This window comes from Acipenser ruthenus, chromosome 28, assembly GCF_902713425.1.
Source record: "Acipenser ruthenus chromosome 28, fAciRut3.2 maternal haplotype, whole genome shotgun sequence".
NCBI lineage: Eukaryota > Metazoa > Chordata > Actinopteri > Acipenseriformes > Acipenseridae > Acipenser > Acipenser ruthenus.
In genome coordinates this window covers 21,699,856-21,723,551 of record NC_081216.1, presented here as the reverse complement: position 1 = coordinate 21,723,551, position 23,696 = coordinate 21,699,856, and the positions used below count along the sequence as shown (strand labels likewise).

The 23,696-nt window shown below is 46.8% G+C and overlaps 2 protein-coding genes across 2 annotated transcripts; both read left to right on the top strand.

Annotated features, from left to right (window-relative positions):
* Nucleotides 1-955: 955 nt before the first annotated feature.
* Nucleotides 956-7,080, top strand: LOC117434928 (transaldolase-like). The gene is made up of 8 exons (XM_034057659.3): nt 956-1,172; nt 3,297-3,420; nt 3,803-3,910; nt 4,424-4,555; nt 4,772-4,947; nt 5,331-5,528; nt 5,700-5,845; nt 6,572-7,080. Exons 1-8 carry the CDS (start codon nt 1,076-1,078, stop codon nt 6,602-6,604), a joined length of 1,014 nt encoding a protein of 337 aa, XP_033913550.1. The 5' UTR covers nt 956-1,075; the 3' UTR covers nt 6,605-7,080.
* Nucleotides 7,081-9,754: 2,674 nt separating this feature from the next.
* LOC117434912 (uncharacterized) lies at nt 9,755-23,569 on the top strand. The gene is made up of 14 exons (XM_034057632.3): nt 9,755-10,187; nt 13,645-13,832; nt 14,760-14,897; nt 15,298-15,436; nt 16,351-16,534; nt 16,882-17,020; nt 17,605-17,769; nt 17,950-17,987; nt 19,096-19,125; nt 19,544-19,710; nt 20,037-20,455; nt 20,993-21,098; nt 21,617-21,875; nt 22,069-23,569. The coding sequence occupies exons 1-14, from the start codon at nt 10,038-10,040 to the stop codon at nt 22,203-22,205; spliced, it is 2,259 nt and encodes a 752-aa protein (XP_033913523.3). The 5' UTR covers nt 9,755-10,037; the 3' UTR covers nt 22,206-23,569.
* The last annotated feature ends 127 nt before the right edge of the window (nt 23,570-23,696 follow it).

Below are 23,696 nucleotides of genomic sequence, written 5' to 3'. Positions count from 1 at the left end.
ATAATAAAAGAAATCCTATAATATTAAACGCGTGTTTTGTTCATTGTGGCGCAGTAGACACTGGTATTAAGGACTGCCTGAAATAACCCTGTATGCCCGGGCTCTCTGGCCCTGGTCCTGGAGAGCCCCGATCCTGCAGGTTTGCTAGGTGTCTTTACATCATCACTGGCTAAAGATCTGAACACCTGTTAATCTTGACTAATTAAGCTAAGGGGCAGCAGTGTGGAGTAGTGGTTAGGGCTCTGGACTCTTGACCAGAGGGTTGTGGGTTCAATCCCAGGTGGGGGACACTGCTGAGCAAGGTACTTTACCTAGATTGCTCCAGCAAAAACCCAACTGTATAAATTGGTAATTGTATGAAAAAAATAATGTGATATCTTGTAACAATTGTAAGTCACCCTGGATAAGGGTGTCTGCTAAGAAATACATAATAATCAAAAGTTTTAAATGTAAACAGTATATAGGACCCCCTATAAATGTATACATATGTATATAGCGTCAGCGGCATGACTGCGCTGTTTTGTTGTAGTATAAATTTAAATGTAGCAATACAGTATCGCGGTGAGCTGGCTGAAGTCCTTTGTCATGCTTACTCGGCTCCATGTCAAAACGCCTCATGAATAATGTACACACCGGGGCCGGCTTATAAATAATATATTCACACAGGGCGGAACACATGCCTGTGAGAACAGACAGAGGGGTCGTGAATAATACACACTGGGGGCGTGGCTCGCATTGATTATATGGCGTGATCCTCTATAGTTTCTCAGCAAATGGGCGTGACCTTGCCTTGGAAGCTCATGAATAATATACAAAGCTGGGAAAGAAAGGCGCGGTTTAGACAGATGATTGGGTCTGCGAGGATCTTCAGCGAGTTGGGCGGGGCTTGGTATCGAACGCCTCTCGCAGAGAGGTCGGTATTCCTGTAATCCGATTGGTTTAACTGCGTGTGGTAAAGTTGGATGGGAGTCGTGCTCTTACTCAGGGAACGTAGGTTAACACTCGCTCTCGCTCGCCGAATCTACTCTCGCTCTTTCACGCGCTCGATATATAAAGCCCTCTCGGACCCCCAGCGATGTCACTCTCCCCGGTGAAACGGCAGAAGATGCAGTCTGCGCTGGAGCAGCTCAAACAGCACACCGTGGTGGTGGCAGATACTGGGGACTTTAACGGTAAAAGGGTCTCGGTCCTCGCCTATAAATGGGTTCCGAAATTGGATTGAGACGTACAGCTATATAGAAGACAGCAGGGTTAATCTGGGTACCAATGATGACTTGAAAAAGTTATTGGGGTGCGCTCGGAGAACACGCGCGTAAGATTGGCTGGAGTTTGGATGTAACTTTTTGTTGAAGTTTTGGAAATGCAGTGTGTTTTGAAGCCTGCGATGCATATTGAAAGGCGAGGGCAGGTGTGCTATTTAAACTGTTAGTACTAGGCGTTGTTAAATTGGACATTGGACTGGAGTCGAGACGAGACGTATCGGCGATAAACATGCAACCATAGGTGGTGACGTAACAGTCGATATACATGTTATGGAAATATAATTTAAATAGTTATCGGTTATACGTTGCTGTTTATGGCACTATTACTAATGTAGGGTGCTGCAATTGTATTTTGCGTTCTTCCTAATCTCAGTCGCACGGTCGGTGTATAACCAGATTATCTATCTGTACTGGTAAAATATGCATCACATCTGTTCAACATAATTATACAGCACACTTTCTTTTATTTAAAATGTTCATGCAACAAAAGATTATTATTATTATTATTATTATTATTATGGTTGTTATTTTATAACAATTTGGTTAATTATTTTCAGGAAGTTCGTGTTCTAACTAACCGTAATGCGTAGCAAAGATTGGGGAAGTAAAAAAAGAAAGAAAGAAAAGAGGAGTGACACTCGAGACTTGTTGGCACAGGCAGCCCTGGTTTCCTAATCGCCTGTGACACAAGGACTCCGCAGAATGTCGTTCAGTTGCAAAACGATTGCTTTTTGCGTTGCAATCGCATTGCAGAATGCGCGGCGCTGCTGTGCACACACACATCTGAACGTTGTGTTGCTGTATTACAGCAGTACCGCTAGTGCTGTGCAGTGTGGGGATATAACGGTCCACCTGGGGAACAAAATGATCTGTCTTCATTTGGAATGTAAACTGCAGCACACTAAGATTTTCAGGTGTGTTTATATAAACGACTCGTCTAATAATACTGTTCGAGTTCATTAACTGTATCCAGCGTGCCTAGAGTTCCAGACAAGCATGCATTGTGTTGTGTCCTGTGTTTTTCTTCGCACACACAACACAATCCACTCCTTATTTATCATCGGCGTCTTATTGTGAACTGCAATCAAGTAAATAATGTGTTCAGTCTGGCGTTCCTGAAGAGAGCCAGCAGCACCATAGTAATCTACAGTATTCTGTAAATACAAAGTTCGGAGTGCTTTTGATTCATTTAAATATGCTTTTCCCCTCACTGGGCTTGATCACCATGCCAAAACATGTTGGTGTTTTGACAGTGTGGCAGTTAAGGGGTTAAGCGCGTCATGTTTTGTAATGAAAGGCCTGTAACTGGCTGATCTGATGAAGCAGTGAAATGCAGAGTCCTGTGCTGGTTGCCCTGGCTTGTGAAAGAGAGGCATTGTGAATGTGTGTGTGACTGGGGGCGGTTACACGGTGACTGATTGCAGCATGCAGTCGGGTGAGCATGTGCATTGCACAGGGGGGAGGGAGGGGGGATCGTGGGCCCACAATGGGCTGAACCCAGTGGTTCACGGAGACAGCATCCACAGAGCAAGGCAGACAGGCTGCGAGAATCGCATGAGCTGGCTGACTGATCCTGCATAAGCTGCATGTAGAGATAGTCAGCCCGCCCCCTTGTTCCTGTAACAGGGCTGTGCGGGTACGTGACCCAGACTGTGACCATCGTCGTATTCATACCCTGTACCCACCCCCACCCCGCTGGGCAGCACTTCATAGAGTTTCGCCAGCTTCTTCAATTCAGGGGTGTTGCATTCAGCTTTGACTTGCCCTAACTACTAGACGCAGGATGTAACTAGACACGCATTTTATGTATTATAATGGAACAGCTTTTTTTTTTTTCCTAAAAAAAAAATATAACCTAATAACTTAAGATATGAAATGTTTTTAATAAAATAACTTTGATCTGACAATTAATAAATTCGCTTCTGGTAATTGAGCAACATCTTGTACAGTGTCAAATTTACTCGGATCTGTTTTTGATGGGTAAATTTGTGGTGATTTAAAACGTGCTTCCTTCTCCCTCTCTTCCTCGCTCAGCCATCGAGGAGTTCAAGCCCCAAGATGCCACCACGAACCCCTCTCTGATCCTGGCCGCGGCGCGCATGCCAGCCTACCAGCACCTCCTGGACGAGGCCATCGAGCACGGGAGGAAGCTGGGGGGGTAAGGGGTGGGGGGGGCAACCCTGATAAAACTGTTCATTGCTGTGTGTTGATTCACTTGTTGCTGCCTGAGTCTCTTGCTGGTGTGTGTTATTCGCTTGTCATTGCTGTATGTGTGGGTGTTACACTCTTGTCGTTGTTGTGTGTGTTATTCTCGTTGCAGTGTGTGTGTGTGTGTGTCTCTTGTTGCTGTGTGTGTTACTCTCGATGTTGCTGTGTGTTCTCTGGTCGTTGTGTGTGTTATTCTCTTGTCGTTGCAGTGTGTGAGTCTCTTGTTGCAGGGTGTGTGTTATTTTGTTGTGGTGTGTGTTTACCTTGTCGTTGCTGTGTGTTGAGTCTCTTGCAGATCCAGTGTTTAATCTGTTTTCCCCTCCTCCCTGCAGGACGGAGGAGGAGCAGGTCACCAATGCCATGGACAAGCTATTTGTGAGCTTCGGGCTGGAGATCCTGAAGAAGATCCCAGGCAGAGTCTCCACTGAGGTGGACGCCAGGTAGCTCTTCCAAACCACAGCTTCGGCCAAAAGATTAGCATCGCCTGAGATATTAATTAAAAAAAATAAAAAAAATGTAAAACTATATGAGCAGAATTTAGATCCTTTATTTAACATCATGTAATTGAACATTTGATATCGCAAAAGTCTATCGAAGCAATAATAGTAGTAGAGTATTTCATGTTAGATTTTGAAATGTTAATTTTTCCAGAAATCCAGGGATGGAAACGAGACTTCTTTTGCATAGCAGTTACTCGCCCAGTCCAAGCTTTAATACCAGCTTGATTACTCCCAGTGTATAGGTAACAAGCTCAGGTGTGTCTTGGTATTAAACTCCTAGCTTTTCCCATTGCAGAGCAGTTTGCGCTGTTCCAGGTTTTCCAGTGAGCCTTCGCTGTAAGTCACAAGTATAGCAGGTGTACTCGCCTCTGTCTGAATAATCTGCCCCTGCATCGGCTCTGTTAACCCTGCCTCTCTCTCCCTCTCTCCCTCCCTCCTCCCCCCTCCCCCCAGGCTGTCCTTCGATACAGACGGGATGATCCAGCGTGCTCTCCGGCTCATCAAGCTCTACGAGGAGGCCGGGATCAAGAAGCGCCGCATCCTCATCAAGCTGTCCTCCACGTGGGAGGGAATCAAGGCTGGCAAGTGAGAGAGGGGAGAGGGAGGAAGTGAACAAGTAGACAAAAGTTGCAGCTTGTTCCTCCAGTTGTGTACTAGCAGAAGTTGTATGTCTTATTATAATTTTTTTGGTATTTCTGATCTCTCTCTCTCTCTCTCTCTCTCTCTCTCTCTCTCTCTCTCTCTCTCTCTCTCTCTCTCTCTCTCTCTCTCTCTCTCTGACACTCCTCTCGGTGCTCGCAGGGAGCTGGAGGAGAAGCACGGGATCCACTGCAACATGACCCTGCTGTTCTCCTTCGCCCAGGCCGTGGCCTGTGCAGAAGCACGAGTCACACTCATCTCCCCCTTCGTGGGGCGGATCCTCGACTGGCACAAGGAGAACACGGACAAGAAGAGCTACGAGCCCTCCGAGGACCCCGGTGAGGGGAGAAGGGGACAGGGCAGAGGGCAATGGGGAGGGGAAAGAGGATGGAGAGAAAGGAAGAATGGAGGAGAGACAGAAAGAAGAGTGGGAGGGGCTTCTGTGTTTACGGGTTTACTGAACACTTATAAATATCATCTATTGTAGTCCCACAAACAGTACACTCCACGTGATTGGAGGTAGCCACCAATCCCTCATGCAGCTCCTAATTTCACAATTAAACCTCTTCCTTACAAATTGTAATATCGACAACTGGATTGCATCTGTCGAGTCACTGGGATCCTCTAGGATGGGGATGAGAATCGAAGGGCGTACTGGTTCTTCCAGTTCTGTTCATGTTGTGTTTTGGGTTTTATTTTTTTTTCCCCTCTCTGGTTTCAGGGGTGGTGAGCGTAACGAAGATCTACAACTACTACAAGAAGTTTGGCTACAAGACGGTGGTGATGGGTGCTTCGTTCCGCAACACCGGCGAGATCAAGGCTCTGGCGGGCTGTGACTATCTCACCATCTCCCCGGGGCTGCTGGCTGAGCTCAGCAAGGACTCCAGCAAGGTCCCCCCCGCCCTGAGCCCAAAGGAGGGTGCGTGTCTGGGGAGGGGGGCGGGGGTCTGTGCTTGTGACTACATCTCCACTAAGAAAAACTACATTCAAGTATTTGACAAGAGAAATCTGAATTTCTCTCTCTCTCTCTCTCTCTCTCTCTCTCTCTCTCTCTCTCTCTCTCTCTCTCTCTCTCTCTCTCTCTCTCCAGCCCAGGCCTGTGACCTGCAGAAGCTGCCGCTGGATGAGAAGCAGTTCCGCTGGCTGCACAACGAGGACCGCATGGCCGTGGAGAAGCTCTCCGACGGGATCCGGAAGTTCGCAGCCGACGCCGTGAAGCTGGAAGCCATGATCAAGGTGCAGGGGCTGTAGAGAGGGGGTTAGTGAGAGAGGTAGAAGGAGGGGCGCTGAGAGGGAGGGAGACCTTTTTTGTTGGAGGTTTGGTTTTGACAAAGTACACCGAATAAGGCACAAGACTTGGTTTTAGTTGCCTTGGTTTTGATAAAATACTTCCGTTTCATTCTCTGCTCTTCTGGATGTTCGTAGTGTGATGGCCTAACTGGGAATCCCATTTTAACTGGAAGAAAAAAATCGCAGTTCAAGAAACAGATTTTGAAAGTTCTGTTTTGCAGCTTCACACCACAGGGGGGCAGTATAAGATGAGCTTTGATTTCTTGTTTTACGGTTTGCTTTGAAAATCGGGTCCAGCAAGGTGCTTCCATTGAGCACCGCTTAGACAGGCATTGCTGCTCTTAATGTTTTAATTTCATATTGGATTATTATTATTATTATTATTATTATTATTATTATTATTAATAAAGTGGGTAGTAATGTGTAGAGTAGCAATCGGGATCCAACTTCACAAACCTTCAAATCCAACTGAAAACATGCATGGTCCTGTAATGCAGTATACAGTGTGTGACTCCTAATAGGGGGCAAGGCGATTTGATCGATACATACTTAATTGAGGCTCCCAATTAAATTAAATGGGGTTCAGAAATCAATCGATGAATCAAATAAGTGTAGCGTGTTTGTGGGTTAATCTAAAACGTGTGGGTTGTGTGTTTTTTTTTTTTTCTTCAGGAGAAGATGTTGAGCACCAAGAATGGGAAGTGATTGGTGTGGGAGCTGCAAGGGAACGAAGCAGGAGGGACCACAGGCTTTACAAGCACCCCCCGCCCCCGATGACGACATTCCTGACCAGACAGCCTGCGTGTCTGCTGTGTAGGACCTGCTTCTAGTGCTGTGACTTCCAATGCGTCTCTGATCATTTCTCAGTTGTAAAGCTAGTTTTACATGCACTTTTTTTTTTTTTTTTTAAAGGAATATATATATAATTATATATATATATATATATATATATATATATATATATATATATATATATATATATATATATATATATATATATATTTTTTATTAGATGTGAAAGAAGCAATATTAATTATTGGACATGCACAATCCATTGATTTGTGAAACTATTAAAACATGAAGATTGACAAATGCTTATGATAGAAATGAAATGCTTATATGAGATTATCTGTACAACATTTTATTTTAAAATAAAATAGAGTAAATCTCATGGCAATGTGTTTATGTATTGATTCATTCATTGATGTATTTATTTTTCAGTAAGAGTAGTGCAGAGAAAGAAAAGCCATCAGGGTATGAAACCAGGATCACCCTGCTGCACCAGCGTTCCAGTTACCATCATGGGACAAGATGTTAGATGAGAAATAGCTGTAAAATGTTATGTGCGGTTTAAAAAAAAAAAAAAAGTATGCAATAGAAATGAACAAAAGAAAAAACATTTTGTCTTTAAAGAATTTGATGGAGCCTTCTGCAAATATTTTGTGCAGTTTGGTAGAAAAACTGGAAAAAGCAGGGAAACATAACAGGTTATACACAAGTCCTTTAAAAATCTGGGGTTCAGCAGTTACAAAACTGAAAGAACGTCATGAAAAATCAGAATTCCACAAAGCAGCAGTAATAGTTGACAATGATTTCGTATATCTGTGATGCAACAAACTGAAACACCTGAACGTCAGGTTCCTAAGTGTTCTTCTGTTCGTGTTGTGTGAGGGTGCGGCTGTGATGCAGTCCTCGAATGCCTGCTATTCGGTCCTGCACCTCTCTCAAGCTGTGACTGACTGTTGTGTTGAATCGGGGAGCGGAGGTGCTTGTGATTCTGGTTAGTGCTTTCCTCAAGTGAAGACCATCAAACTCAATTTGACCCCTGATCTAAGCAGCTGAACTCGAACCCAGATACTCTATCACCGGCGGCCACGAAGCACGTTCTCCACGAGGGATGAAGATTCATTGTGATTGCAGTACAATGCCTTTACATTACTTATTGTAGGTGGGGTCTAACTAGAAGATATTCTTAGCAAAACATCCCCGGGGCTCGTACGTAATTCAGCATTCCTACCTTTCAATTTGACCTTTATTAGCATCGCCACATTTGCACGACACTTTGTGAAAAACAATCGCTTCATCTTGAGAAGCTGACCCCGAATCTGATTCTCTTGGACTTGAGAAGGGTGGCAGTAATTGCTGTAGAATGTGTTTGTGTTCTGTGACGGACAGTGTTCTAGGTGGGTCTGACTGGAGCAAGGGGTGGCCAGCTAACTGAACCAATACTCCATCCAGACCCTGAAGTAGTTCATTGGGATTGGCCAACCCCAGGAGCAAAGCATTGCACAGTCCTCCCGTTGAGACATGAAGCAGCCAGCAGGGAAACCTGAAGTGCCATCCCTCTCCCTGCGTTTCAACCACTCCTGGCAAGATCAGTGATCTGCCTTCTTTCCACTGATGGGTCCTGATCGCAGCGACGGATCCTCACAGCCATCAACGCGCTCACACAGGGGTGCTTAACTCCTTCCTCCTCCTCTTCCTCCTCTTTCAGGGGGGCTGGAGGAAAAATCTGACATTCATTATTCCCTACTGCGGCGGGCGTACGTACATATGCACCTTCTAGTTTAAACTTTGGTGATCCTAGTGCAGGGGTGTCCAATCGGTTCAATTAAATAGTTTAGAACAGGGTTTGGAACAAAGACCAGGAGTGGAACGGCCAGCTTTGGCCACCCCTGTCCTTGTGGCTTTTGTATTTAAACCTTGGGTGACCTAAAGTGTTTTTTTTTTGTTTTTTAATTCAAGCAGTGCAGTAAACCTAAGCTGAGCGAACACGAAACCACTTTGGGGCTTGGAGCTTGGTTTCAGGAGACTAGGTTTCAGGCCACTGCATGACACACCAGGGGAGACTCGGGGTTTGAGAACAGCAAAGTTGTCTCAAACTAGGTTTCTCGGTCTCCTGGAACCAGCTTTCAAGCCACTACCTGAAAACGTGGCTTTGTGTTCCCGCAGCTTAAAAGATATTTAAATGCAATGCCAGATATTCTCCATGTCTTCAAGTCGAAAGCCCTTCTTGTTTTCTTCCAGTCGAAGTGTTTGCCGCTGAACGGGTTGAGCGAGTTTCTTTCAGTATTTCGCGCAGGGGGGCACGGCTCAGGCTCTCCTCTGTTTGTATGTTCTGTTCTCCTCCGCAGCTCAGTGCATGGCGGGCGGCTGTGTGTTTAAATGAGGTGCTGTGTGTTTAAACAATGCACCTGCAGCCGCTGGGAAAGAAAGAAAATAAACAGAAACTGATTGTAACGTTAGGTCTGTAATCTCGCCCTCTTTAACGTGGTAATTCACGATGATGTATTGTTAAGTGCACAGTCAGTGAATGAGTGAGTGTGGCATGTGTGTTGTGTTTCTGTGCTTGATTCCTATGACATGAATTCGAAAGCTAAGCATGTCTTTACCTCTGGAATATCTACAGGCACTACTTACGAACCAGTTCTGTTTTTTGAAGTGGGTCCCCCTCACTGCACCCCACTCCTCTCCTCACTGCACCCCTCTCCTCTCCTTACTGCACCCCTCTCCTCTCCTCACTGCACCCCTCTCCTCCCCCTCACTGCACCCCACTCCTCTCCTCACTGCACCCCTCTCCTCTCCTCACTGCACCCCTCTCCTCCCCCTCACTGCACCCCTCTCCTCTCCTCACTGCACCCCTCTCCTCTCCTCACTGCACCCCCTCTCCTCCCCCTCACTGCACCCCTCTCCTCTCCTCACTGCACCCTCTCCTCCCCCTCACTGCACCCCTCTCCTCCCCCTCACCCCACTCCTCTCTTCAATGCACCCCTCTCCTCCTCCTCCACTCTCTCTCACTCCTCCTCCCTCTTCCAGCAGAGGCATTCCTTAAACTCACCTGCTGATCCAGTCCTGCCTGTCTGGCTGCTTGTAGATGTTCTTGTCTTGTGCGTGTGAATAACACCTGCGATTATTTTCCTTGCGCATTTGCTGACGGCTCTACGAAGACCCAACCCCCGTATAAAAACATCTTTTAAAAGAGACCAGTTCATCTGATCTCTTACCAAGGAACTGCTGTGCTGTGCTGTGCTGTGCTGTGCTGTTGTATTTTTTATTTAAAGGACAATAATCCCCAACGTGTTTCTTGGCTCTCGGCTCTGGTCGTGTTTTTAATTTAATTGAATTTTTTTGGGGAGATATGGAGCCTGGTAGAGTTGTTCGGCTCCTCCTGTTCCTCACCCTCTCGTTCCTGTGGGAGAATTCCCAAGCCCTGGATTCTGCCTCGGACTTCTCCTACCTGGGATCATCCTTCAGTCTGGAGCCGTCCGGCGGAGAGAACAGCATGGAGGTATTTGTTTGTGATCTCTTGTTTTCTACATGGTGAAACCTGATTCTCAGAACAGCGCTCTGATGCATTGTTAACCTGCCTTGATGTGCGCTGTGCTCTTCAGCCCCGCAATCTGGTATTTACAGTACAGTGTAGTGCTGTAGGTCATCTATTAATGCTGTGTAATGTCTTATTTAGGAAGTGTCTTGATTGGGGGGGGGGGGGGGGGGGGGGGGGGGGTAATGTAAACAATACTAGTTTCAATTCGCTTATCAGAACAGACCTTGGTCACATTTACTTTGTGCAATAGAGGCTTTACTGTAAATGTATACACTTTTTTTATTAACATGCCATATTTTAAACTAGGAAAAATAACTATGCTGGTCTTAAAGTCGCCAACTGTATAGGTCAGATAACGAAAACAGTAACAACTGCCCTGTGTGATTTACTTCATGATGAAAGTGCAGGAATCAGTGAGAAAAATCAGGAAACTTCACTTTTCTTATCGGATCCTTTTTGAAAGCTGTTAGCCTGCACTTGTAGATCTCTTGATCCTCCCCTCCTGCTCTGCCCTGGACTCGCCTGACCTCAGCACCTCGTCACTGGATCCTCAGCTGATGTCCTATCCTTGCACTGCTAATCTGTCATTGTAGACAGAACTTGCTGTGATCCTAACTTGTTGCATCCTAGTTCATGTTGTATTTTGGTACTGTTATTATTTGCACTTACTGTAAACTACACTGTACAATACTCATCTTGCTTTGTAACCCTGTACTGCCCTGTAACACATGTAAGTCGCCTTGGATAAAGGTGTCTGCCAAATTAATAATAATAATAATAATAATAATAATAATAATAATAATAATAATAATAATAATAAAAACATAATTCCAGGGTAGCAATTAATCAGGTGGCAACAGTGATTGTTTTTACTATAGCAAGGGACAGGCACTCTAAAGAAACATCACTGTGTGCTACACACAGTATTCACAACACTCGCCCTGCTTCTTAACTTACAGCTATGGACAAAAGGGTTCCATCACCTAGAATAATTTAAAAAACCATGTAATCAAAGAAACTACAAAATGATGTCGTAAAAAGTCTCCCAGAAGCCAGAATAGTCGCACAGTAATATTTCAAGTTGGATGTCACAAATGTTTTTGTCAGTTTTTCGGCGGAAACTACAAAGTGGTGTGTAATTCAATATGTTAACGTAACATTATTCAGCAGGTTTCATTTGCCTTTATGAAGCAAAAGTATTTAATTCTATATGGAGGGTGATGCCCAAGCTGTATAGAACTACGTCATAAAGCCCTGCACGCCACATGGGCTCTGTTATAACCTCATCCATGTTCCGTTTACACTGAAAAGATGAATAGCAATAGACTGGGTCGCCTTAGCGCCTGATCAACGACAACTAGACTGGGACGCCTTAGCGCCTGATCAACAACAACTAGACTGGGACGCCTTAGCGCCTGATCAACGACAACTAGACTGGGACGCCTTAGCGCCTGATCAACGACAACTAGACTGGGACGCCTTAGCGTCTGATCAACAACAACTAGACTGGGACGCCTTAGCGTCTGATCAACGACAACTAGACTGGGACGCCTTAGCACCTGATCAACGACAACTAGACTGGGACGCCTTAGCGCCTGATCAACGACAACTAGACTGGGACGCCTTAGCGTCTGATCAACAACAACTAGACTGGGACGCCTTAGCGTCTGATCAACGACAACTAGACTGGGACGCCTTAGCACCTGATCAACGACAACTAGACTGGGACGCCTTAGCGCCTGATCAACGACAACTAGACTGGGACGACTTAGCGTCTGATCAACAACAACTAGACTGGGACGCCTTAGCGTCTGATCAACGACAACTAGACTGGGTCGCCTTAGCGCCTGATCAACGACAACTAGACTGGGACGCCTTAGCGCCTGATCAACGACAACTAGACTGGGACGCCTTAGCACCTGATCAACGACAACTAGACTGGGACGCCTTAGCGCCTGATCAACGACAACTAGACTGGGACGCCTTAGCGCCTGATCAACGACAACTAGACTGGGACGCCTTAGCACCTGATCAACGACAACTAGACTGGGACGCCTTAGCGCCTGATCAACGACAACTAGACTGGGTCGCCTTAGCGCCTGATCAACGACAACTAGACTGGGACGCCTTAGCGCCTGATCAACGACAACTAGACTGGGACGCCTTAGCGCCTGATCAACGACAACTAGACTGGGACGCCTTAGCGCCTGATCAATGACAACTAGACTGGGACGCCTTAGCACCTGATCAATGACAACTAGACTGGGACCCCTTAGCGTCTGATCAACGACAACTAGACTGGGACGCCTTAGCGCCTGATCAACGACAACTAGACTGGGACACCTTAGAGCCTGATCAACGACAACTAGACTGGGACGCCTTAGCGCCTGATCAACGACAACTAGACTGGGACGCCTTAGCGCCTGATCAACGACAACTAGACTGGGACACCTTAGAGCCTGATCAACGACAACTAGACTGGGACGCCTTAGCGTCTGATCAACGACAACTAGACTGGGACGCCTTAGCGCCTGATCAACGACAACTAGACTGGGACACCTTAGCGCCTGATCAACGACAACTAGACTGGGACGCCTTAGCGTCTGATCAATGACAACTAGACTGGGACATCTTATTGCCTGATCAATCACAACTAGACTGGGACACCTTATCACCTAATCAATGACAACTCAACTGGGACACCTTATCGCCTGATCAATGACAACTAGACTGGGGCGCCTTATTGCCTGATCAATCACAACTAGACTGGGACATCTTATTGCCTGATCAATCACAACTAGACTGGGACGCCTTATCGCCTGATCAATGACAACTAGACTGGGACACCTTATTGCCTGATCAATCACAACTAGACTGGGGCGCCTTATTGCCTGATCAATCACAACTAGACTGGGACATCTTAGCGCCTGATCAATGACAACTCGACTGGGATGTCTTAGCGCCTGCTCCTTCAATGAGAACTAAATTGATAGGTTGCAGTTATTTATTTATTTATTTATTTATTAATATAAAAATAAATGATCAGACACACACACACACCAGGTAAACCTTGTCAATCGTTGGCATACCCAAGGATAGCAATAAGCATTGCATAGCGGTTTTGATCTATTCCTGATTTCCTTATGAGATTAATAATAAGACACACCTGAGCTTGTTATCCATACACATTTGGGCTAATCAAGCTGGGAGTAAAAACCTGGAGTAGATGCAACTGCTGTGCAATAGGCAAATAGGAGTCTTATTTCCATCCCTGGTGCCCTTTGCAGGTTGTCGGGCATCTGACGTCACTTAGCAGATTGATATCGTACCTGATAGTCTGCTCTGTGTATTGTATGGTATGCGATGGGAGGGGAGATTCCCGGGAGTTTAATGCCCTGTCTTTGTGCTTGCTTGCCAGGTGCTTCTGCGCTACAGAGTCCTGTCCTCCTCTCCTTGCCCTGCTGCTTCGAAGGGACTATGCGGGGTGCTGAACTGCACCTCCCCCTCTCAGCAGGGGGCGCAAGGGAGCAGCCCCGCCCCAGGCTGGTGCCAGGCTCAGGGGGAGGTCGTCGCCCGCACTGACCGCTCCTCCACGCTGCAGCTCAGGTACGGGATTCGCGGTGAATAGCTCTGAAAACTAATAATGGTACCGTAGGTAAGATGAGTCCAACATGAGGGATATTCGGGGTGAGTGAGAACAACAACCTGGGGCTTCAATATTCACATGAGATTTAGATTTCAAACACAGCGAGGGCTGAGACTTTTGTCGGAATGCGGTGTTGAAAAACTATTATTAGCAGGGCAATTTAAAAATACAATATGCTAGAAACTGGTTCAGCAAGAACTGCTGTGAGCGCTTGGCAACACTGCCTAGGAGTGTCATGCAAATGTGGCGAGGCTATTAATAAAGGTCAAATTGAAAGGTAGGAATGCTGAATTACGTACGAGCCCCGGGGATGTTTTGCTAAGAATATCTTCTAGTTAGACCCCACCTACAATAAGTAATGTAAAGGCATTGTACTGCAATCACAATGAATCTTCATCCCTCGTGGAGAACGTGCTTCGTGGCCGCTGGTGATAGAGTATCTGGGTTCGAGTTCAGCTGCTTAGATCAGGGGTCAAATTGAGTTTGATGGTCTTCACTTGAGGAAAGCACTAACCAGAATCACAAGCACCTCCGCTCCCTGATTCAACACAACAGTTAGTCTCAGCTTGAGAGAGGTGCAGGACCGAATAGCAGGCATTCGAGGACTGCATCACAGCCGCACCCACACACAACACGAACAGAAGAACACTTAGGAATTAAATCCTACCCGATCTCAAAGCTTCTCAATCAGGCAACAACAGTGCGACAGTTTATACTGTAGCTGACTACACCACCCCAGCCTGGTAGTGACGGGCAACGACGCGGCATGAGCGACAGGGCTAGATTAACCCAGGTAACCCATTCCATGCCCTCCCCAGTTCAGTTCAGGGAGTGTATCCTGAGAGCTCTGCAGAGTCCCTGCTCAGCGGTTTCTTTGTTTGTTTCAGCTCTTCTGGGTGTTGCTGGTCCCAGTCCGTGGCTCCTCGTCTCCAGTTTGTCCTGCCGATGAGGGTGGAGCTGGGGGTGCGATCTGACACCGGCTCTCCTAACAGCCCCCCGCAGGCTGCCCTCCTCCCGCCTGTCAGGTGAGACTGCTGCACAGAGCAGTGAGTGGTGTGCATTCAGCGGAGGGGTGGCAAAACTTCCAGACCTGGGCTTTGTTCCAATTCTGTTTCACTGGTGACACGGAATCTCAATCAAGTTTCGTAGGGCTGCACAGCAGTAACTTCTGAATTGCAAATGTTGTTTTTGTAAGGATGATTTTTTTTTAAGTCCTTAATATAATTTGTAATAAATGGCCACAAATATTCATAATGAATTGAAATGGATTACTGCAGAAACAGCAGCTAATGCGCTGGAATTCAGAGGAATTTGCGGCCATTATTTTAAAATGCAGCTGTAGAGAATGATTTCATTTGACCTGTTACAGCCTGGACTGGAACCCTAAAGAGAATGTCACTCCTGATCTGAACTGCTTTTCAACAGGTTACCCCAGAACTGCGCGACGTCCTTCAACCTGAGTGTGTCGGACCGCGAGGGAGACGTGGTGAGGTGTCGCTTCGGGCAGCGAGCGCGGGCGGAGTGTACACTGTGCTCCCGGCAAGCATTCCTGCAGCTGGACGAGGTAACGCGGTCAAGCAGGAGAAACGTTTCAACACTTCCACTGGCTGCGAGAGGGAAAGCACCTTGATTTTACCGGGCTAGGGTCAAGAAAATAGCTCTGTTTGTTTGCCTGACTTTCAGGAACACTCTCACTTTCCTATGTCATTTTGTCCGTGTCTTCAGGGTCATGTAACTGGCTGAGAAGCCTGTCAGTCATTAGAGCAAGCAGCTGATTGGTGGATGACCAAAAAGAAGGTGTTAAAAGGGAGGAGAGATTTTCTAAAGCATGCAAACGATGGGCTTTCCTCAGTCTGCTGCAGTCTGGTAGCATGGAAAGGCTGTTCGCTGTCACTTCTATTTCTTTGGGAGCTACACACTGAAAGGAAGAGCACAATTGGTATTATGTACAGACAGATTTCATTAACGCAGGACCTCTTTAAGATAGAGTTTTTATGTGTTCTAATATAGCCCACGCCCCTGCGTATAAAGAGTGTGCTGTAAAGCAGGGCACAATCCCAGCTGTCAAGCACTCAAATTACTCCTCAATTAAACCGATGTAACCTCATCCCAGGTCCTATTCACTTCATTATTTAATGATAAAATAATTTTGAGGAAAGCTGCTGTAAATGAATTGCAGTGTGACTGAGTATGTGTTTATGCTGCTCTCTGCTGTAAAGGGATTTGCAGTGTGACTCTGAGTGTGTGTTTATGCTGCTCTCTGCTGTAAATGAATTGCAGTGTGACTCTGAGTGTGTGTTTATGCTGCCCTCTGCTGTAACGGGATTGCAGTGTGACTCTGAGTGTGTGTTTATGCTGCCCTCTGCTGTAAATGAATTGCAGTGTGACTCTGAGTGTGTGTTTATGCTGCCCTCTGCTGTAACGGGATTGCAGTGTGACTCTGAGTGTGTGTTTATGCTGCCCTCTGCTGTCCGGTAGGAGCTGTGCATGCTGTGGTACACTGGTGGGGCTGCTCAGGGCTCCTACGCTGTGGAGCTCATTGTGGAGGACTACCCCAGAGCAGCAGTGACTCTGACACACACCCAGGGGACCCGCACCATTCCTCCGTACTCCTCTACCGGAGCACCCCTGAGCTCCACGCCACTACACTTCACTGTCACAGGTGTGGCTAAACTCCCTCCCCTTTAAGAGGTTATAACCCTGCTTGTGTTCTTAATTCTTAATGCTGGTGAGCTGAATGAATAAAGTATTACTGTTCATTACTGCTCCAGATCCATGTTGAGGCTAAAATCACTACCCTTTAAGAGATTACGCTTGATGTGAAAGTACATTCCCGCCCTTCTTAATGGTGTAAAGACGAATTAATAAAGTTCTGGCTGTTTTTATTTATTTATTTATTTTTATTTTTAACACATTCTCATTGCCTGAGATATTCATATTTTGTCATCTATTTATTTTTTAAATCTATTTAAATACCAAAATTTAAAAAAAAATGTGTTTCCTGATCAGTGGAGGGAGAATCCTCGGAATGCAAGCCCGGATTGGCCCGTCCCGGATTCACGGAGCCCACTCCAGCCAATGGGGAGACAGTATCCGTGCTGCCCTACGATGAAGTGGCGTTCACCATCAGCGCCGTCAGCTCCGATATGTAAGATGTCACTTCCTGTCTGTCTGTTTATTTTTCATTATGTTTCTACTGAGAAACAGCCTGTTCCAAGTCAGCTCAGTGCTGATCTTATAAAGGGTTTGTTTAGCAAAAGCACAGTGTAAAAAAGCACAGTGAAAGCATGGTAAAGAATATAAAAAAAAAACATGGCAAACCAGGGTGCACTGTGGTGAATGCAGAGCAAAGCATGGAAAAGTGCAAAAGATACCATGATAAACTTCTCCAAGCTAGTAAACGCCCAACAATATTTAGTTTAGTTTTTTCATGGGGGTAAATGAAAACCAAGCATTGCACCTCCATTAAACTTACAGGATTCATTGGATTAAAAAAATGTTCACAATGGGGTTGATTTTTTGGTGTCTGTTTACGTTTGTGCTTCCCCCATCAGACAAGCCTTGTTGATAGTGCAGTTTGTTTACATCCCCATCCTAGAGTTCTGTTTTTGCTAAGCAGACATAGTTACAATTATATATTGGATAATCAGTTGTAATGGGTTTTCCAGGCAGGAGTGTGTGTGTGTGTGTTATGCACTGATGTGAATCTGCCCCCTCCTTGTGTCCCAACAGGGTGTCCGATATTGCGGTTCTGGGCCCCCCTGGGCTGGTGCTGTCCAAACTGTGGGAGGGACAGAGAGCCGGGGTCCGCGTGGTGTCGGCCAATGTGAGCTGGACCGGAACCAGCAGGAAGGACCCCAGAAGCAAACCCATCTGTTTCAGTGCCAGCACCAAGAGGTAAACCCACACAGGGGCAGAGAGGATGTGCAGAACAGAGCCCAAATCAGAACCAGCCCGAATCAGACACAGAGCCTGAATCAGAACCAGCCCGAATCAGACACACAGCCTGAATCAGACACAGCCAGAATCAGAACCAGACAAATTTGTTATTTTGACTCTGTATGTTTTGTTTTTCAGGTTTCAGTCTGAGCCCAGATGCATTTGGATTGCACAACGTATGTTTACTTTCATCTTTTTGTGTTATTTACATGATGTATCGCACACTCCCCTCCAACAAGTGTTGGGTGCATTAGTAATTAGTAGATTACCTCTTGTAAAAGATTAAAAAAGATTATAAAAAATCTCACTTCTGTACGGTCTCCTTTTAAAAGTTTACTCGGGTGAATTTGCACAATAATTTAACAGTTCCTCCCCCCCCCCCCCAGGCTTTTACCATAGTTTACCATGTTTTTATGTGGTTTACCATACCTCACTATGCTTTACAATGTTTCCCTATGCTTTACCATACCTATCTGTGCTTTACAATGCTTCCCTATGCTTTACCATACCTCTCTGTGCTTTACAGTGCTTCCCTATGCTTTACCAGACCTCTCTGTGCTTCACAATGCTTCCCTATGCTTTACCATACCTCTCTGTGCTTTACAGTGCTTCCCTATGCTTTACCAGACCTCTCTGTGCTTCACAATGCTTCCCTATGCTTTACCAGACCTCTCTGTGCTTTACAATGCTTCCCTATGCTTTACCAGACCTCTATGTGCTTTACAATGCTTCCCTATGCTTTACCAGACCTCTCTGTGCTTTACAATGCTTCCCTATGCTTTACCATACCTCTGTGCTTTACAGTGCTTCCCTATGCTTTACCAGACCTCTCTGTGCTTCACAATGCTTCCCTATGCTTTACCAGACCTCTCTGTGCTTTACAGTGCTTACCTATGCTTTACCAGACCTCTCTGTGCTTTACAGTGCTTACCTATGCTTTACCAGACATCTCTGTGCTTCACAATGCTTCCCTATGCTTTACCAGACCTCTCTGTGCTTTGCAATGCTTCCCTATGCTTTACCAGACCTCTCTGTGCTTTGCAATGCTTCCCTATGCTTTACCAGACCTCTCTGTGCTTTACAATGCTTCCCTGTGCTTTACCATGCTTTCACTGTGCTTCATAACACTTTGCTGATCTGTTATAAGGGTCTGTCTGTCTGTATAGCCCAGCTCCATTCCTGTCTCTTTGAGTGTGTGGGTGCAGGATATTGTGTTGGGTTGTATAGTTGTGTGTTTTTCCCAATGGTATCTCTGACCTGTGTCCTGTGTGTGTTTGTTTGCAGAGGTGACCATAGCGCCGCCCCCAGGGACAGGTATGTAAGCCCATCCCAGGGTCCCTGCTGTATCTTCACCGGAGCCAGATCCATAACTCACGCACAAAACAATCCGATTTGGGGCTGGTAGTTTTGGAATGTTCTTCACTGCACTTCTTTTTCATTTGATTTCATTTGATTTGGCCGATTCAGCATCTAAATGTTCAGCGAGGGCAGGTTATAAATGTACCCGCCAAGATGTTTTAGTGTAATTGTTTGCATCGTGAAGACAGCCTCCGTCAGGAACAGTTAACAGCAACTGCATGCCAACAAGAAGTTCAGAATAGAAGCTTTAGCACTGAGACCGGTATTGATCACACAACTGTGTTGCGATTAGGAGCCATTTCAATGGACATCCTGAAACAAGCTCACAGTGCAGTGCTGTGTGGTGATGCATTCCTTGCTTCCTGTCCCACAGTGCTGCAGTGTCTGGAGGAGCGGATGAAGCTGTTCCTCCCCCGAACCGCCCTCCCCCAAATCGGAGAGAGTGACCTACAGCTCATCGACCCCGCCTGTAACATCACAGGAAACTCCACCCACTTCCTGCTGGACATCCCTCTAACAGGCTGCGGGACCAGGATCCAGGTACAGCTCCAACCCTGAACACACACAGAAACTCCGCCCACAGAGCCTGCCACCAGCCCCGCCCACATCCTTGAACACACACAGAAACTCCGCCCACAGAGCCTGCCACCAGCCCCGCCCACATCCCTGAACACACACAAACTCCGCCCACAGAGCCTGCCACCAGCCCCGCCCACACCCTTGAACACACACAGAAACTCCGCCCACAAAGCCTGCCAACAGCCCCGCCCACATTCCAGAACCCGCATGCATTCATTTTCCAGAGATGCGTTTCTAGTGGTATACAGTGAAGCTTTGCTAGCTGTGCTCTCCCCCACACTACCTAGGAGGAGGACTCGTACCTGGTGCTGGTGAACGTGGTGTCGAGCCGGGTGTCGAGCCAGGCCCCAGGCGCTGTGATCACGCGCATCCCCTCCCTGCGCTTCCCACTGGCCTGTCGCTTCAAGGCGGGGGGCCAGGTGACCGGGGAGGTGTCTGTACCCCAGGGGCCCAAGGACGAAGCCTTCGGAAAATTCACCTTCGACATCAAGTTCCGCAGGGAGCTGCCGGCCGCGGTGGGTGCTGCACGGGTAGGGGACGTGGACAAGATGGACACGCCCTTCGAGCTGGACCCCAGCAAGCCGCTCTACCTGCAAGTGAACGCCAGCTGCAACATCACCGGCGTGGAGCTCGTGGTGGAATCCTGCTGGATCTCCGAGACCAAGAACACCACAAGGAGTGGAGACAGCTCCTTCATAGATCAGGGGTGAGGGAGCCTGCAACCAATACACTACAGCACAGGGGAGCCAGCTAATTCAATACAGTCAAGTCTAGAGAACTCAGTGCTGTACTGGGGATCTGAGAGCCAGCTAATTCAATACAGTCAAGTCTAGAGAACTCAGTGCTGTACTGGGGATCTGAGAGCCAGCTAATTCAATACAGTCTAGTGTAGAGAACTCAGTGCTGTACTGGGGATTTGAGAGCCAGCGAATTCAATACAGTCTAGTCTAGAGAACTCATTGCTGTGCTGGGGATCTGAGAGCCAGCTAATTCAATACAGTCTAGTTTAGAGAACTCAGTGCTGTACTGGGGATCTGAGAGCCAGCTAATTCAATACAGTCTAGTATAGAGAACTCAGTGCTGTACTGGGGATTTGAGAGCCAGCTAATTCAATACAGTCTAGTGTAGAGAACTCAGTGCTGTACTGGGGATCTGAGAGCCACTCAATCCAGTTTAATTAAATTGTGAATGTGGACCACGCGCTTGCTGAGCGCCCCTCTCCCTTTCTCTCTCTCTCTCCCAGGTGTATGGCCGCTGGGGGGAAGGTTCAGCTCGTATTGGATGAGCTCAATGAGAAGATCTACCAGATCAACCTGACCTCCCTCATCCCGGCTCGCATCGTCCCTGAGGTCAGTCCCCCAGCCAGCTGCTCCTCCTGCCCCTCTCTGTGCCGTGCTCTATTGCATATCAGAAACTGACCAATCACAGTGAAGGGCCTGCCAGAATTCCAGTGCATCATTCCGAGTGCACTGATGTCATCCCCTGCATTGGAGAGCCACACCTGATTCCAGCATTCAAAAAAACAAAACGAAACAACAAAAAAACAACACACACTCATACCTGGCTTCGATTCGTCGTCCTCTCATGCAAACTGCACGAGATGATACAATACCTCTGATCTCTGCTACAATAAGAGACCACAGATTCACTTACAATACAGAAATACTAAAAGAAACTTGATAAGGTTCGAGCTAGAAGACTCTGTCAGTATAGACTGCTGAGGATCATTCCACCAATCAGAGTGCATGTTTCCCCTGCTGGCTCTTATCAAAAGGTTTACCTGGATAAATCTGCACTGTAACTTGCAGCCCCCCTCCCCATGTCTATGCAATGTTTATCACAATGCTTTCCTCTCTCCTCTCCCCAGGTTTATATACACTGCTCTGTGAAGCTGTGTATGACGATGTCCAGTGAGACTCGCTGTCCCTCTCTCTGCCCCTCCCGCTCCTCCTCCGAATCCTCCTCCCGCTCCTCCCTCCTGCGCCAGTCCCTGGAGTCCAGTCTGTTCACAGTCAGCGCCGGTCCGATCCGACTCGGCATCAACTCCACCATCACCGATACCGTACATCCATTATCATACTCTCCATTATCATCCTCTTCATCAGTGCCCTCTTCCAGCGCCGAAGGTATGCCTGTCTGAGTGTGTGTGCATGTCTCTGTATTTGTGTCTCAGTGTGTGCGTCTCTGTATTTGTGTCTCAGTGTGTGCGTGCGTGTCTCTGTATTTGTGTCTCTGTGTGTGTGCGTGTGTCTCCGCCCTGTTACACATGTATAAAGCAGTGCTGACTGTGCTCCTCTCTCTCTCTCTCTCTCTCTGCAGTTCCGAACCGTGTTGGCATTGCCGTCGGGGTGGTTCTGGGGGCCGCGGTGCTCCTGATCGTCGGTCTGCTGCTGATTAAAACATTCCTCGGGATTCGGAACAGACGCAAGCTCGGGCACTACCGCCTGCAGGAGTGACAGAGACACACACACAAACAGAAAGGCACACACACATACACACACTGACAGAGAGGCACAGACACATACACACTGACAGAGAGGCACAGACACACACACACACTGACAGAGGCACAGACACATACACATACACACTGACAGAGGCACAGACACATACACACTGACAGAGGCACATACACACACACACACACACACACACACTGACAGAGGCACAGACACACACACACACACTGACAGAGGCACAGACACACACACACACACACTGACAGAGGCACAGACACACACACACTGACAGAGGCACAGACACATACACACTGACAGAGGCACATACACACACACACACACACACACTGACAGAGGCACAGACACACACATACACACACTGACAGAGGCACAGACACACACACTGACAGAGAGGCACAGACACATACACACACTGACAGAGGCACATACACACACACTGACAGAGAGGCACAGACACATACACACACTGACAGAGGCACAGACACACACTGACAGAGGCACATACACACACACTGACAGAGAGGCACAGACACACACACACACTGATGGAGAGGCACAGACACATACACACACTGACGGAGAGGCACATACACACACACTTACAGAGAGGCACAGACACATACACACACTGACGGAGAGGCACAGACACATACACACACTGACAGAGAGGCACAGACACATACTCACACTGACAGAGGCACAGACACAGACACACACACACACATATATATATATATATATATATATATATATATATATATATATATATATATATATATATACATATGGACAGAGACACAAAAGCAGAAATACACTGATATACTCTCACACAAAGACAGACCGATACACACTCATGGCGTCTGCAAGAAACACAGACCTTTACATCTGCTTGGGTGGTTTGCATTGACAGTGGGTCCGACAATGAAGCAAGTGCAGAGGTGCTGCACATTCTCCAGAGCAGTTAGATCCATTCCTGGTTTCGCTAGGAGTTTCATGAGACACACCGTGGCTAATCAAGCTGCTAGTAAAACCTGGAGTGGGTACACTGCTATGCAGTAGGAGTCTGGTTGCTTAGGTAACATGAAGGCTGCTCTTGTTTCAAGCCAAACCCCTTCTTGTTCTGTATTATTTTGCATCTTGCATTAACAGCAGGTGCTGTGGAGTGACTCCTGCCAGATTTACTGCTGCTGCTGCCTAATGTGAGCGACACTCAGGGGGGCTTGAATTTCAGGGTTTACTTTACATAACATTTCCGGGGAATGGGTGTTTATTTTAAAAAATGTATAATAATAATTCCTGTGTGAGCATATATATTAAATAGTCTATTGATTTGAAAAGCACATGATTTTTGGTGTCATTTACTTTTATTATTATTAGTAGTAATAATAGGGTACCCCAAGGGTACCTTTATAACTACTATTGCTGTTACTCTGCCAGCTGGACATCCTGATAGAAGAGACAGGGTCA

Excerpts from the sequence above, each read along its gene's own strand:
- LOC117434928 (XM_034057659.3), top strand. The coding sequence starts at position 1,076 with ATGTCACTCTCCCCGGTGAAACGGCAGAAGATGCAGTCTGCGCTGGAG. Across the intron at positions 3,911-4,423 it reads TCCACTGAGGTGGACGCCAG|GCTGTCCTTCGATACAGACG; the intron begins GTAGCTCTTCCA and ends CCCTCCCCCCAG. Across the intron at positions 5,529-5,699 it reads CGCCCTGAGCCCAAAGGAGG|CCCAGGCCTGTGACCTGCAG; the intron begins GTGCGTGTCTGG and ends CTCTCTCTCCAG.
- LOC117434912 (XM_034057632.3), top strand. The coding sequence starts at position 10,038 with ATGGAGCCTGGTAGAGTTGTTCGGCTCCTCCTGTTCCTCACCCTCTCG. Across the intron at positions 19,126-19,543 it reads AGCGCCGCCCCCAGGGACAG|TGCTGCAGTGTCTGGAGGAG; the intron begins GTATGTAAGCCC and ends CCTGTCCCACAG. Across the intron at positions 19,711-20,036 it reads GCTGCGGGACCAGGATCCAG|GAGGAGGACTCGTACCTGGT; the intron begins GTACAGCTCCAA and ends CACACTACCTAG.